The sequence below is a fragment of the Anarrhichthys ocellatus genome, unplaced genomic scaffold (assembly GCF_004355925.1).
Source record: "Anarrhichthys ocellatus isolate YVR2014 unplaced genomic scaffold, GSC_Weel_1.0 scaffold93, whole genome shotgun sequence".
NCBI lineage: Eukaryota > Metazoa > Chordata > Actinopteri > Perciformes > Anarhichadidae > Anarrhichthys > Anarrhichthys ocellatus.
In genome coordinates, this window is record NW_022280123.1 from 20060 (window position 1) to 35967 (window position 15908).

The following is a 15908-nucleotide window of genomic DNA, read 5'->3' on the forward strand; positions in this document are numbered from 1 at the left end:
GAACAATATTCACATTGTTTAAGTTATGTAATGACATGAAGTAAAGCTTAATTATATTTAAATAATGCAATTTCATGAATAAATATCTAAATTCGATTACAGCTCTGCCTAATGAACTTCTGCAGACACATATCAAATCAAATTATTGCATCAATCTTTTAAAAGTTTTTAATTTTGAGTTGTATGGGGAGTTACCTGTGTACACTTGTTATATTTTGTGCTCATGACATTCATACAATGGAATATAGGAAACAGACATTTTGTCAGTGACATAGCTTGCACTGCACTAAGTTACCCATGCAAAATGTTGCCTTTAATATGTGACAATGCTTATTAAAGTAGTAAAATCAATAGCTGTTATTTTCACATGGTTTGCAGAATTTGTTTGCTTCCAATTTTCCATCTTCAAAAGATTACTTGACAAAATGAAAGGGGCACTTTCCAAGAAGCAAATACATAATCTAATAAAATAATTTGATTTTCCTGATCCATTCGTTATTTATGATTAGATAGTCTGGCTTTCATTTTTTTTGCAAAGGAGAGAGGCATCCGCTGTTTGCTTTTGCATTCGGTTAGTTTTCAAATATTGAAGCTAAGATTGAGGTGCAGAGATAAGGGTGACAACACAGCTGATGGAGCTTATGCAGTCACAGCACACAGATGGTTTCTCTGGCAGCCTCCTGAGTCCAGATTTTCTTAAAGCTTCTGGTTCTTGGGAGCAGCCAATATCCCTGGTCTGCTTCAGGTCAGTTAATTTGGATTTTGGCTCCTATATGCCTCCATTTACAGACACATTACTTTGGCACAGAGCACACATTGCAGATGATGGGTTGGTAGTGGCACAATGTGTGGTGCAGAGCTGGAGGGTGTTAACTGGCTCTCCTGAGCATACACAATAGTGAGGTATTGTCTCTACAGAAAAGACAGCAACCAGTTAATGGTTTAGATAAGGTGGTCTGTCCAGTAAGCAGTGCAGAGTGGACATACAGAATGGGATGTGTCTAATATTTGGCAGTTTCGCTGCTACTTTAAGCAAAAAAAAAAGCCAGACTCAACGAAATTGCATAATAAGCAGATAGTATAAAGTCCGAGTGCACCAGAGTTCATTTAACACTGGTGTTACTTTAACCTCAGAGCTATATTGACTCTATGGCTGACCAAACAGTTCTCTGAATAAAGTTAGTGAACTCCAAACTTCAACTCCATTGTTCACTTGTGGAACATGACAGAAAAGAAGGTGAAGCGACACTTGTAGCAAAGGCACTAGAGTTGAAACCATAGTGGAATTTCTTTGGAGTAGTACAATTACAATTACAATTCAATGGCGGCCGTTTGTCACATCATTTTCCATGTGTGCCTTTCTGCTTGAACGATAACCGAGAGGTCAAGTGAATTTAGCAGATTAAAGATAGAATTCATGATGTATTACAAGTCCCCATGTGGCTATGTAACATTCAACAAAAAACCAAAGACTGGTCAAGTAAGTGATGGTGGATTTTCTGCATCTGGAAAGTATTGATCATTTTATATAGTACTTCCTCTCACTGCATCCCTTAAGGATCCTCCGTCGAATGTTCTTCCTGAATCATTGGCTTGGTGGTAAGGAATAAACACTTAATGGGCCCCTGCGACTCCTTCAAGATGAAAGGATGAAGCATAATACCATTGACAATCAGCATGCAAACCAAGTAAACGGTATTCATTTCTCCAACTACTTCACTGTTTTGGATTTGACATACACTGATCTCACAGAAACACGGGCGCCCTGGCTTCCAAGCTAATATGACTACGTCAACTTTAAGCGTATGCTTTCATTTTAGATTTAATTCAGGTATAAGACAGGTGTTTCTTTTTTTTTTAAAGGAATACTTCCACAGTTTCCGTCTGTCTACATTTATTTTCTTTTTAGAGTAACACTGTATCAAATGTCAATGTGAAAACAATGCTTCGCAACAAGTTTCAGCTCAACTTTACTGTTGTGGTTCACTCTCAGCGCTCTCATAGCACCGTTCATTCACCAAGTAGCCTAAAGACTCCACTCCAAATAAATGATCATGTTGCTCTGTAACTGCTGGATGTGCAAATAAGCAACTGTTAGCTGACAAATATTAGCCCTATCAATTTAAAAGGTGATTCATCAATGTTGTTTCCCACTGACCCCAAGTGGCCAAAATTAGTTATTGCATGTTTACAGTTTAGCTTTGCATAAAGGCTGGAGGCAGGCAGTGGCACCCGGCCAGGAAATAGTCATAACCCCCTGCACAACCTCAACTTGTTGTCTGTACACTTGCACAAGTGCTGGTAGGCTGATTTATTTTACCTTTGAACGGAGCCATGCCAGCTGTTTCTCCCTATTTCCAGTCTTTAAGCTAAGCTAAGCTAAGCATCCCCAGGCTATAGCTTGATTAAAAAAAAGATACATTTGAGTGATGTTGATATTTTCATCTAATTCCCAGAGAGAACGCAAATTAGGATATTTCCCCAAATGGCAAACATATTTCTTTGAATACTTTTTGCTTGACTCATCCATAAAAAAATAGATAATTCTGCTTTTCAACCACAGTGAACTGATGAGTATCATTCAGAACTTCTTTTCAGTAGCAGTCAACCAGCTGCAGCATGACTTTGCTTTTTGTGTTTCAGTGCTACAGCCAAGGGTGAGTCAAGTTGTCAGTCAGGAGTTACACTGAAGAACAGGAGTCAGTGTGCGTGCCTTTATTAACTTGTATTTGTTTGTGGATGTGTGCTTGTATAGTGCTGTGATGTATGTTCGTCTGTGTGTGCACATGCCCGTGTTCAGTGTGTGTGCGTGTGCCCGGTTGTGTGGGATACACAAGAATCAAGGTTGTAACATCCATTTTTCATTCACTTATTTAATTCACATGAGCTATATTTAAGGAGACCATAAATAAAATACCAGGGTTCCTTTCATCAATGCATAAATCATGGCCGTTATCCTCTTGCATTCACATTCTCTTCTCTCTTTTCCCCCTGCACACAGTGTAGTACTCTGCCTCCAGTCTTTATCACATTGGTTTATCACAGTGGGCTAGATGTGTGATGTACGATGAAGTGTTTACATGCACAACAGTATACTGTTCGGTTGTTCTGTCTACTCAGCTATTCACCTATTGAGATTGCTGGCGCAAATACTGTTTACAAAAAACCATCACATGGAACCCTGAACACAATTTAAGATTCAATACTATTTAATGTCCCGAGGAAAAAAATCCAGTCTACCAGAACAGAACAGAAAATAGTGCAAATCAGTAAAACCCACATCAGCAGAAAAGGAAATCACCCTCTAACACTGAACTGCTGAAGGAGAATGCCCTCCATTTCAAGAATTCATGTCACATCTGTGCACCAGATGCAGTGTTTTTATTCTCTTTCCCCAGCTGAGAATCTAAAGAATTTGCTCTTGAATTTATAATTTGTAAACAGACCCTGATTTTTAAAAAAACGTCTGGGTCAGCAGCGATGCTGCACCACATCTATATCCCACTGACTGCTGTGAACTCTTTTTCTCAGCGCTTTCAACATCAGACGAGGTTGCACTGCAAACTTCATCACCGCAAACCCCATCTGATGATGAAGACTTTTTGTTTGCTATGTTACATAGCTAGACAGCATCCGGAGTTCAGATTTAGTGTCCCTACTGTTGAGCTCAACAGGAAAATGCTCATCAACAATTGTACTTATTACTAGCAAATGAACAGAGGAGAATAGGCTTCTCTACATTTGTCGAAACATTTTACTCAAAACCATGAAATTCCATCTGCTAGTGACTCTATAAAGGAAAAGTCACGGATCACTTTAGTCATTAGGATTCTTCCTCTGGGAGCCATGAATGTCTGCACCTACTTTCGTGACAATCCATCCAAGAGTTGTTGAAATATTTCAGCCTTGATCAAAGAGGTGGACCGACCCACTGACATGACTAATGTGGGCTAAAAACCACATGTAGAAAAGTGATTTTTGTTTTTACCATAACCTCTATAATGCAACCTGTAGTGCTATTTATTAATCTAGACATCTCTACTGACGATATATATCCATAAATAACTCACAACAAAACAATCTAGATTGATAAATAGCGCTACAGGTAAGAGGTAAAATATGTATTTTTGATTTGGGGGTGAACTGTCCCTTTAATATTGTCTCTGCAATTATTATTGATCTTTTTGCCTATTGTCAGTATAACATGCTGTATACAGGACATTATAAAAACAACATTTATGACAAAATAACCCCATTACCAATAAATAAATCTTCAGCAAATAAACAGACTTGAGATTGACCTTTTCTTTTGGCAAATAAGTATGAAATAACAAATACGTATTTATTTTTTGTCATATAATTGTATTGTATGCGTTTTAGTTTGTCATTTCCCCTTTTGAGCAGATTTATAGCTAAACAACAGAGTTCATCCTGCAGCTGTTTGAGATCAGTCTGATTCAAAATGTAAAATCTACTCCCAGATGGGAGCAGAAGGCAGCGCTTAGTAAAACGGCATTCAGGGATTATCGACGCTTCTGGCCTTCTGCGCTGCCTTCTATTCAGACTCTTCCTGCAATCCCATGCAGGTTACCCCTCATTGGTGATGGTCTAGATCTTCAGAAGAAAGTGTACCTTTTCCTGCTGATGCAGATGATACAGAACATGCGGAGATGGTTTTCTTGTGGATGACTGACACAACATTGTTAGGAGAGAGACTTATCGAGCTTATCGGTATCTACGGTTGGCCAATCTCTCAACGAGCGCATCTTCAGCTAAATGTTTAATTAGATGCGCCTCCTTTCCAAACTTTATCAGCAGCTCCCTTTTTTTATGATGTGGTGTTGTAAGAAATTGTTTCCACACCAATGCACTCCACTCCTTATGCATTTCTCTTTTTCTTTCAAAGCGCTCTCCACTGTTTGAAAGTCTAACGACAACATCTGAGTCACCTCTATACCGCTTAGCTCACTGGGCCTTCCAGACTGCAATTAAAGATCTCACTTTGTTTCACAGTGAGATAGTCGTGCAGCAGAAACGTGCTGCTGTTGGCTTTCGTCGGGGATGCAGGGAACCCACCTGTCGGTTGGAGACTTTCTCACTGAGCAGCTGCGTGTGTGTGTGTGAGAGCACAGGGTGAGGGATGTGCACCGTCGCTACTGGACTGATTGTACAAATGCATTGAAATAGTTTAAGGTTTATTCAGGCTGACACTCCATGACATTCAACATCATTTCATGAACTACAGAAGAAAACATAGCATGATTATGATATCATTCTTATAGCTCTGGATTTTAATAGCATCCGAGACAGTAGCGCCTAACTCTTTTGCGTATTAATTGTGCTTTTGAGTTCTTACAGAAACCGCATTCTTGGGATACAGTCTTTTTCATAAGGAAGACAACGCTCTCTTGCGCAACTCAATACACTGACAGCACCAGTAGTCGCTCATGGTGGCTAATTTTAGCCTGGGCTAACCCCCCTCTCTCTCTCTCTCTCTCTCTTTCTCTCTCTCTCTCTGTCTGTATGTTGCTGCACCTACACACAAGAAGCAGCGCTCTCCATGGTTCCGAAACAACAGCTAAGCGATAGTCATATGTATCTCGGCCACTAACGTTGTGTTTTTTTAAAATATTTGAGCTTAAAAGCACAGTGTTTAGGATTTTTGTGGTCGCAGATTACAACCAACCGAATACCCGACTCACTCCTTAGGGTTAGGGTTAGGGGTTAGGGTTAGGGGTTAGGTTAGGGTTAGGGTTAGGGGTTAGGGTCAGGGCTAATGTGAGCTGGCGAGTGCAAAACGGTGGTGACCTGGGGGCTCCACGCTTCTGATCTCTGCAACCAGTTACCATAGTCTTAACCACAGTTTCACAAGAGCGTCAGAGAACTATGGCGACCTGCAGGTAAAGCAAAAACAAACAACGCAAAAGGCTCCAATCTAGAGCAGTGATTGGTTTAACAGTTCTGGGCTACTGTAGAAATATAGCGATGCAAGATGGCGGACTCCGTGGAAGAGGACTCTCTACGAAGATATAGATGTCTCTTTCTAAGGAAAACACAACTTTTTTTTTTTTTTGTTTCAGGGTATTATACACTAATGAAAACATAGTTGTGAATATTATATTCCATTTCTGCAAATAGATCCCCCTAAATGCTACACACTAGCTCTTTAAGGTGGCCAATGTTGGCAAACAAAAAACATACATTTCTGAGTAACCGACATTATTCAGTCAGCTTCAGACTTTCTGACTTCTTCAATTGTGCAATATTTAAGGTTTTTCTGCAATTGTCCACGTGTTCAGCAAAAGTCACACAGTCTCACTTGAAACAATATTAATTGGACTTCTTAACAGCACATAGTGTACATTTTCTTTGAGCAGCTGGATGCCATATAAAGATTTAAATGCCTCTGATTAATTGATGCGGGTTTGCACCAGCTCCACATTGAGATGGGGGCCTGTGTGCTTGCTGTATTATTCAGATGGCTTTAAAAGCATGTCAACTCAATTACGGGGTTTTTACGAGAAATATCAAGTCCTGTCCCACTATGTCAGGAGCAACATTTCAGCTCAGGAGGAGCACCTCCCGCCCTGGATTCAACTGGAAAAAAAAGATGGAGGCTTCCAGTGGCACCGCTGGAATTGCAGCCAAATTATTTTTGTTGTCAGTTCCGATCATTGTTAAGTTTTGTAGTTATATTTAATTGCATGTTTTATGCAATAGGCTCCACATTCATGTTTCTATCGACATGTAAAGCCTCTGAGACGCACCATGTTCTTCCTTTTTGGTGATGTCAGATCAGATTATCTCCCTTTTAAATTTACTTTGGTCATTTATGAGTTTCAAAAATCAGACTTCAGTTAGTTCTAAAGGGTTTCCCAATTTGCTTTTGAACGCTTTTCCATATTTGGGCCCATTTGAGCTTGAGTCCTTCATCTTACGGACAATTAAACGCTTTAAGCCCGATGCTCTTGAAATAAATTCACTTCCCAATTTAATGACAGGAGCTAAATTGTAAATCCATTAGAAAACTGATTTCAAATGTAAGAACTTCAGGTCAGCTTTCGCTTCAGTTTCGGGTTTGCTTCGGCAACTCAAAAGGGAGGCAAGTGTTTTGTTATGCTGCCTCATTTCATTCACACAAGGGGAAAATACAGGTAAATGCCTGAGTGCAGACTCAGCAATGTCACTCTACTTGTTTCTTCGGTCCTTTTCATTATGCAACTGGGAGACGGACATCATGCTGCAAATAAAGCTGTCTGACTGAGTCAGTGCCGCAGCGCAGCAGCCAGTATTTCTATCGTCTTCTTGATTCCAATGCGATACATTTTCAGGGGACAGCATTAGACGTTGTAGTTGCTCGTGTTAAGTTGCTCAACACAGACAACCGGCATCGACACCAGAGCCAATGTCTAGTGGTTTTCTATACTTACGACAATTATAAATTGTACACCATCTTGCTGTTGTTGTGACTGCATCCGTCGTTAACTCTTTTTTTATGTTTATGCTAGTGAGTTGACGATGAGGGAGCAGTTTTAAAGCTGGGAAGCCTTGATAAAACAATCAAGTTGGTATATGCAGAAGGTCAGCACGAGCAGACATAACTTTGAGAGAATGATGCAGCGTTGCATGGCTGTAAAATATTCAGACTGCCACGAGGAAGTCCAGGAGGTAATCCTCTCCATCAAAGTGTGACCAACACTGGCAGTTACTCTTTGACGAAATCATGTTCATAAAGTGTCAAAACTGATTTTTTTTTTATCTTAAGACATTTTATTCATATTTTCAATCAACAGTATCAGCCAAAAACAAACTTTGAAAATTAAAAATCATATCATATGGCAATGGATCAAGAGGGCTTCAGGGCAAACAGGTGGAAAAAATCAATACCAGATCCATCACAGACTATAAATTAGATAAATTCAAACACAGCTGTCTGCAGTTTTGTCTGACTATATATATATATATCGTATGTAATGCAAAGTTGTAAGAGCGACGGGATGGATGGGTCGACAAAGCCGGGGTCAAGGTTCAAGGGTTATCAACGGGTCAAAAGGTTGTTTCTGTGGAAAAACTGGGTTTGGGCTTTTGGTCAGGAGTTGCAAGTCAGGCACAGCATGGAGGGCAGGGACGTTTATGAGGTCAGAAATAGTAAAGGAAATAGGTGAAGAGCTGAGAAGGTGAAAAGCTACTGTAGAGGTTTCAGACAGGTCAGGTGGCAAAAGAATGAGGGTTTGAGGAGGAAGAGCTGTTTCGCGTGCTGACGGTGCACTTATTCGTTCTGATGTTGTAACTTTTGGGCGGGGCGGGGGAAATGATAGCGGGGAGGGGTGTCTGGCACATGCAACCTGGTATATTTTGCCAGGCAGCTGGATGTGGGTGTGGTCTCGGGAGAGCAGGGCGGGGCAGGCAGAGAAAAGGATGATGCACAACAAGAGAGAGGAGGAAGAGTCACACAATGGGCTCCCTGCAGAGGACAATTTCCAGCTCGCTGCGGTAGAGCTTCCCTCCGTCAGACAGGGTCATGATGCTCTGCTTGTAGCCCGTCAGGTTCTTCACATCCACCTCCTGAATAAGAGAGAGAGAGGGGGTTTTTGGGGAAACAATGGGTGCTTGATTTCAGACAGACGTCGACAGAAGAAGGACTTTCTTTTTTAGTTGAGCACTATTGATTTTGATGTCAGAAGTGAAAACTTTAGCGGGCAGATTTCATCAGCTTTAGCCAGCTTGCTATGCTAATTGTGAGCTGCCCCTCTAGTTATTTTTAGAGCCATGTAAAAGGGTCTTAAATATGCACTGGTTGGCTAGATTTATAATATAATGCAAAAAATAAGACAAAAAAACCAAAAAAAAGACGTGTAACTCTTAAAGCACCCACAAAGTGCATCACTAACTGCGCTGCCAAGTGGTGCTCGTGTGCTATTTGCACATATCTAAATTAGCTAATATGCTTACATCTGGTGCAAAATTAGCCCCTTTCAATGCAAATTAGCCTAATTGCAAGAACAGTCCAATTAACAAAGATCAGTGTTAATAACCAGACAGCAGCTACAGTGAAAATATGAGCGTCTTCAGAGACAGAGGTTGTAGCCAGGCGAACGCACCGATTATTTTGGGATGCAGTCACAGGATGCAATAACATTCATGTCATGAAAAAATAAATGAATGAAGCTCCCCCACATGTCATTTTGAAAATACATGGGAAACAAAAACAAGAAAAATGAATGAAAAATAAGGCTATTATATAAACAAATAACTTATTCACTCTCCCTTTCCAAACAAGGGGCTGATTGCACTCAGCTGCAAACATCTAAGTGCGTGTTTGTGCTCTAATATAATTAGTGCAATACCTTTTGTGAAGTGGACCTGGAAACGGGGCAGGCAGCGATTACAAATGATGCGCAATCCATGGTGCTATCAGCGGCCGTAATCTATTCTTTGTGAATGGATCCTTACCAGTTCATGCTCCATATAGAAGTACTGGGTACATTAACAGCATTGTTATTGTAGTGTGGAGCTAGTTAGCCCTAGTATTACAGTAGAGTATTGTAAATATGTTATAAAATTCATATTATGTTAATCCCCACAATGTCAACTAAACTAAACGTGAGTCCTAGACACTTGAAATACAAGATGCTGTGACTTTTTTTCTTTGTCAATTGGATATTTATGTGTCTGCATTCAGTCCCTGCTAACAAGCAGACTCCTGTGCTGTATTACTTTTCAGTCAGGGCTCACACCAATATACACATCCTGAATGCTCATAATAAAACAGTTGGTAAGCTTAAATAATTTAGAGGTATCGGTAAGTTTTTTGATCTTCTAGTATTGTAACTCTACCATACAGGTATAGCACATCAAAGATGTTTAAAATGCTTTTTTTCGGGTATATTTAGTTTCTGACACAATAATAATAATAAAATAATAATAATAATAATAATTGAAATAAAATGCACAGGGAGAGGAGAAGGAATGATCGGAAAGAAAATGGTATCGGGTGCCAGAGATCACAAGCCAGGTCTAAGCTCACAAAAAGTAAATGGTGCATATTGTTTGCCGCAGGGTCACAGTATACAAACCGCCTGTGAACCCTCACTAAAGCCCACGTCTCACCTTCTTGTTTTTCTGGTAAAGGTCTCGTAGCAGAGCATCTAACTCCTGCTCATCAATGTAGCCATTCCCATCCTGAAAAAAAGTTGACAGAAACACAACACGAATGTTATTTTCATCTCCAAACATTTAGAAAAGACTGGAAGGAAAATGTTCTTGCCTAAACTGTGTGAAGCAGCTATATTTAGATTCTGAGCTTCCTGATTTGTGTGCCCTGCTCTGCTCTGCTGCTCATTCAATATTGTATGGCAGCCATCACCAATGCACCAGCCAAATGACCATTCATGAATGATGATTTAAAAAAAGACTTCCCCATTCACAACCCTGTAAAGGGGGTTAGCTGCAAAGTCAACACCGAGCCAATTTGCTAATTAATGAGTTATGTCTTACAGTAGCACTTCGAGTTTGGGGGCCAAGAAATAAGTCCAAATGGTTGGAAATCTTCCCTTGGCAAGCGGAACAAAACCATGTTCTGTTCATCAAGGCTCGGTCTCAAGATAACTTCAGAGCTGAGTGGCTTGCCAGTCTTATTTTTTACTTTGGGAGATGCTCTTTGATGTTTACAAAGCTGGACTGAAGTGTCCCAGATCTAAAGATCCCAGGAATAAAGTGTGAATTATATTTACTTTCACTTTAAGTATGAAAGACCCGCAACTCTGCAGAGTTATGGGAAAGGAAAGCAACATCCGGTATCAGCTGGTCTGTCCGAGTTGCGTGCCATCTTGAAATTTCACAGTTCGGGGGCGGTAGCACCGTGAGCCATGTTAGCGTTCAGCTGACCGGACACTCTCCGCCCGGCCGACGATCTCTCAGTGACAGCGGCTGCCTATGTTTCAGCTGCAGGGGCTGAGCTCATAAGAAAATGATGAAACTAATTACGTCCACAAATGGTAGTGCTCCATTCCCACAGATAGTCTACATGAATGAATCGGGGTGGCTCGTCTATAATTGAACATTCAACCTCTGGAAGTGAGCTAGCTAGAGAGTGCTTGCCTTCAGTCCAACCCAAGACACGGACATGCACGCAACCGCCCACCCACTGCTATGATTTGGCCGGGCCTCTTAACTGAGGCCTACACAGTGGCAAGAAATAAAAGGTTCATTGTTGACCTTGGAAATACTACTTTGATAAAAAGAAGAAAAAACATTAGCACATCTACTGACTTTCTGGAGCTTTCAGCCATATCGCATGGACTTTATTGGCAGGAGAAAATAGAGTGTGGCTGTGGAAGATTAGCACCTTGTGCCAGTAATGTGAAGCCATGGAACTATAGCGTCAGATTATTTTATTGTTAGAGCCAAAAGTAGAATATACAAGTGCCAATTATTAGGATTTTTACAGTTAATTTTTCTCCTCTAATAGTTTTTTATTCAAAACAATTTGACATGTTCCCACTCACAAATCTAAAACAAACCTCTCACCATGGAATCTTAAGATACTCAAATTTGTCTTAAAACAAAGACTGATGCTTCACAATTCAACAGCAAATATTCTACATTATTTACTATATGAAATAATGCAGTGCAATATGGCACAGTGCTAAATAAACGACACAATTTTGTTCAAATAGAAAATGCCAATTACACTGCATCCAATGCTACCAATTTAAAAAAGATGAACTTTACAAATACAAAGTCCATGTTTTATTCCCCTCAAAAGTTAAGCAGTTGTCGTATCCATGCTGGATTTTACTTTACTGTGAACATACTCAGATGATTGTATTATGCATATTTGCCGTACACAATGAATGTTTGCTATAATAAATGTGTCCTGAAGTGGCTGAATGAGTAGATTTATGTAAAAAATAATTTAAATTAAAATGTTGTATATCGCTAACTACGATAGCTTTTAGCACATAAAAACTGAGCTAACAACCAAGTTAACTGGGCCGCTAGTGCTGTGCCACATCAAGCTGAGTTGTTAATTTCCTCAAAAATGGAGTCAGTCTTCTCACAGCTCCTAGATTATGCAGGTCGCGCACGCTGACAAAAACTCACAAGATATCCTAAACAAGAACAAATGACTTAGCAGATGATCAACTCTCCCCTCTAGTTCTGCTCTGTTCCCGTCTTTCTTATCTCATGTTGCTCCCTGTGGTCTCTCCCCACCGATCCACTGCTAATGTGGAAAATGAGCCCATTAACTGAACCACTGCTCCACCACCCTGAGCTGTTTACAAAGGGACAGGTGTGCCAAGCCTGACTCATTTCCCTGGGTGATTCGGGAGCGCCCTAGGTACGAAACAATGAATTTGCCTATTCATGATTTTACCAAAAGAGGAAACTCCAAAACAAACAGTGCTGAGTCATCCAGACAGCTTGACTCAGGAGTCCTGGCTATTTTATTTCTAGCTCTGTTGCAATTTCTTCATCTTTTACAGTGTAAATATACGGTAGACTCCCAACATCCTCTCACCATGTTAGCATATTAGCTTTCAGATACAGTACATTATTATGCAGACACAAACCTACCACCCTTATTCAAGCTAGCTCTTATCCCTGTCGATTCAAACAAATTTTGCTCAGAATACATGGACAGAATTTCCCGGTTTTCATGACGACAGATGATTAAAACCATCTATGCCAAAATGCTAGTGAAAGAGAAACTGACACAGAAGTGGGGCCAGACTTCAGCTGTGTGTATGAGAAGAGTGTGAGGAAATAAGCCACGAGAAGATGGGTACACTGTGGTCATAAAGGGATGGCAAAGGTCAGGAACAAGAATCAGGTTGGACTTTTAAACAATGCAGCAGTCTGGCCATTCTTCTCTGACCTCTGCCATCAACAAACCATTTTCACCCAGAGAACTTCTGCTCGGGTCCGACATCACAAGGGGTTTTAAGTGGGCTCTGTTCCGCTCAGTTGTATTTCTTGCCCCCTCTGTTGACGGTATACTGCAGACAGAACATGGTTTCTTACGCCTGAATTATACTTCTGCGGCTGTGCATCTATACGTGCTGTGCTGAATGGTGCAGGCATGTCATTTCTTTGTGATTTGGACCCGAATTCAGTTAGTTCCATATCAGTTTGGCCCAACTTAAGTAACTCCATGGCTGGAAAAAACAATTACGGAAGTGTTGAATGATGAGGAGGGGCTTCTGTGCCTCAAATTATTAAGGAGAAAAAGAGAGAAAAGAGAGCTTTATGATTTGGCCTGCTTGGTTTTCGTGGTTGTTAAATGAACCTCTGGCCCTAATTTCCTCTCTCCCGCGTTGTAGCAATCCACAGACAGTCAACAAGACAGAGACATGCAGGCCGCCTCCCCCTGCTGATTTTGACGGAGAATCGTTCAAGATTTCAACAAATATTTAGCGCTCTGTTCGTGCTATGTTTAAAAAGTGCTCCGATTAATAAATTAATTCTTTGATTTTGAAACAGCCGCCTTATGTGTCTGTAATTTAGCCTTTCAGAGACAATCGCACGTCTGGTGTTTGGTGGGTGTGTATTTATTGCTCCCTTGACAAAAGATGTCACCTACCTTGTCATAGAATGTGAAAATGGCATTGAACTGCTCAGTGGTCAACTTGACACCCTGCAAAAAACAACAACAAGACAAGACAAAAACTCAATCACTGCTACACTAAAGCAAGTTATCCAGGGATGTTAATTGGGTATAGCCATTCCGTTTTGCATGAACATTTCTTTCTGCCCCATGTTTGTTCCGTACCTGGAATTTGAGTAAGAAATTCTCCTGAACGGGGAGCAGCCTGTGGGGAGAGAAGGACTTCATTAGCGGACACGATAGTTAGTTAAATTATTCAAATCCATCGACGGTGAATGAACATTAGCAGGCAATGTGTCTTAACATTTATAAAGCGAACAGAGGCAAGTCAAATTGCATTTTACCTTGCCATCTCTGACAGGCCCAACTTCCCATCTCCATTCAGATCAAACATCCTGAGCTACAAAATGGAAGCAGGACAGAGATAGAAAGGGACAGAGGAGAGAAACTAAAAGAACAGTTTTGTATAGGTATGTGCTGTCAAGATGAAGGCAAATATGGTCCCATGAATTTCATTGACCGAGAAATTGAATGGACAGTTTGTGCTTTTATTATAAACCCTTGACTTTTTTTTTACAGAGGACCTGTAATGGGTTTTTTGGTGCCTGTGAATCTACTGTTTATTATTTAGTATCTATTATTATTTGGCAAAAATCTATCAACTTGCTGTTTTCCCTTGATGGTATCTTTCACCATCTGCGGCTATATTAGAGGCAAATAGAAAACAACAATGACCAAGTGTATCTAGGATTGTGCTGTGGAAACCGCTTTGGAAAATCAGGTCAGGTCAGCTCTGGGGCTTCCAGCAAGAAGCAGATGTTAGCACATCTGTGCTGTAAACCCACAACCTGCAGGACATGATGGGTCACGGCCACTCAGCCACACAGCGCCGTCGCCACCAACACGATAGGCCTCTGAGGTCCTCCGGGCAAATGGACAATTGAGATATACATTTCATAAAGACTGCTTATGGCTCACAGTGTTTCTGTAGGCTTTATTGCTGTTTCCGAGATGTTTGCTTTTTATTTAAGTTTAGCCATTTATAGTTATTTTTACTACTTTGAGAGGCACTGATGCAAAATTAGTACCTCACTTGTGGTTTCTGCCAGGCGCCAACCTCCGGTTCTGGAAAGTGAAACGATTGTGAAAGTGCCGTAAACATGCATTCTTTCTAGTGGCCATCAGAGGCGACTTGAAGAAGTCCAGTTTTATAGAACTCTTTGAGAAAATGACTCTACTTCTCATTAGATTTAGTGTTTTAGTAATTGTTTTAGTAATTGTTATTCAGCATTCAGTTGTACTTGGCTTCACCCTCTCATTTCTGGTTGCAAAAAAAGTCCAAAAATGGAGTGGTCCAAAAATGAAGATGGCAATGGCCAAAAATGCTGAACTCGAGGCTTCAAAATGACCATAAACCAATAAGTGACGTCACGGTGACTACGTCCACCTCTTATATACAATATATGAACCACTATAAGAACCACTATAAGAACCACCATAGTGCAAACTGATACATACATGTAGGTGCAAGGGAACAAGACGTAACGTTAGTGAATAGGAGGGTAACAATGTGGGAACGTCAAAGGAATTCATGCTACTGGATACCTGTTTTCTTATTACATGTTACTGTATGACACACCTCATAAAGAACTGCAAAGTACAATTTTGAATCGACATGGAGACGAAAAAGTTGGACAGTCGACATCGTCTGTCTAATTAATCTCTCCTGCATTTTCACATCAAATCTAATTTTGTATCTTGCTCAATCAGTAAAGTAAAGTAAATGCCATGGAAACAGAGCCGAGGTCAGGTATAAAAAGGCATTAGACTCTTTGCAATTCGACTTGGACACGAGTTGGAAACCTCTTGTAAAGCCAAACTAAGCGAACTGGAGAAAATCTACTTGAAAACTTGTTGGAAAACAAATAAGCATAACTCAGCTATTGTTGTAAACCGAGGAGCCTGAAAATGGCCCTCAGTTGTCCGCTGGTTAAGGAGGAGCAGCTTCCGAAGGGGGACCGATGTGAGCTGGACAATAACCCTGCTGGTAAGACAACTTTTAGATATATTTTGTCATCTTTCTTATTCTTTATCCCTCTAGAATCCTTTCAAAGCTTTCTCAGAGGAGAAATCAGTGCAACTTTTTAGGTTTAAAGTTGAACAGTTTACTGAGCATGAAGTTTAGCCCAACAGAATGGGGATAACTGGACAATTACACTTCTGCATCTGAGATTCCTCATGTGTGTGTGACTGTGTGTGTGTGTGTGTGTGTGTGTGTGTGTGTGTGTGTGTGTGTGTG

The 15908-nt window shown here is 40.6% G+C and overlaps 1 protein-coding gene across 1 annotated transcript; it reads right to left on the minus strand.

Moving 5' to 3' along the window:
- Positions 1 to 7747: 7747 nt before the first annotated feature.
- calb2a (calbindin 2a) lies at positions 7748 to 14338 on the minus strand. Its single transcript, XM_031875661.1, has 5 exons — positions 13954 to 14338; positions 13775 to 13814; positions 13586 to 13639; positions 10111 to 10182; positions 7748 to 8565 (listed from the first exon to the last, which is right to left on the minus strand). Exons 1-5 carry the CDS (start codon positions 14001 to 14003, stop codon positions 8449 to 8451), a joined length of 333 nt encoding a protein of 110 aa, XP_031731521.1. The 5' UTR covers positions 14004 to 14338; the 3' UTR covers positions 7748 to 8448.
- Between the last annotated feature and the right edge of the window lie 1570 nt (positions 14339 to 15908).

Excerpts from the sequence above, each read along its gene's own strand:
- calb2a (XM_031875661.1), bottom strand. The coding sequence starts at position 14,003 with ATGTTTGATCTGAATGGAGATGGGAAGTTGGGCCTGTCAGAGATGGCA. Across the intron at positions 10,183-13,585 it reads TTTTCACATTCTATGACAAG|GATGGGAATGGCTACATTGA; the intron begins GTAGGTGACATC and ends ACTTTTTTTCAG. Across the intron at positions 8,566-10,110 it reads TTTACCAGAAAAACAAGAAG|GAGGTGGATGTGAAGAACCT; the intron begins GTGAGACGTGGG and ends TCTCTTATTCAG.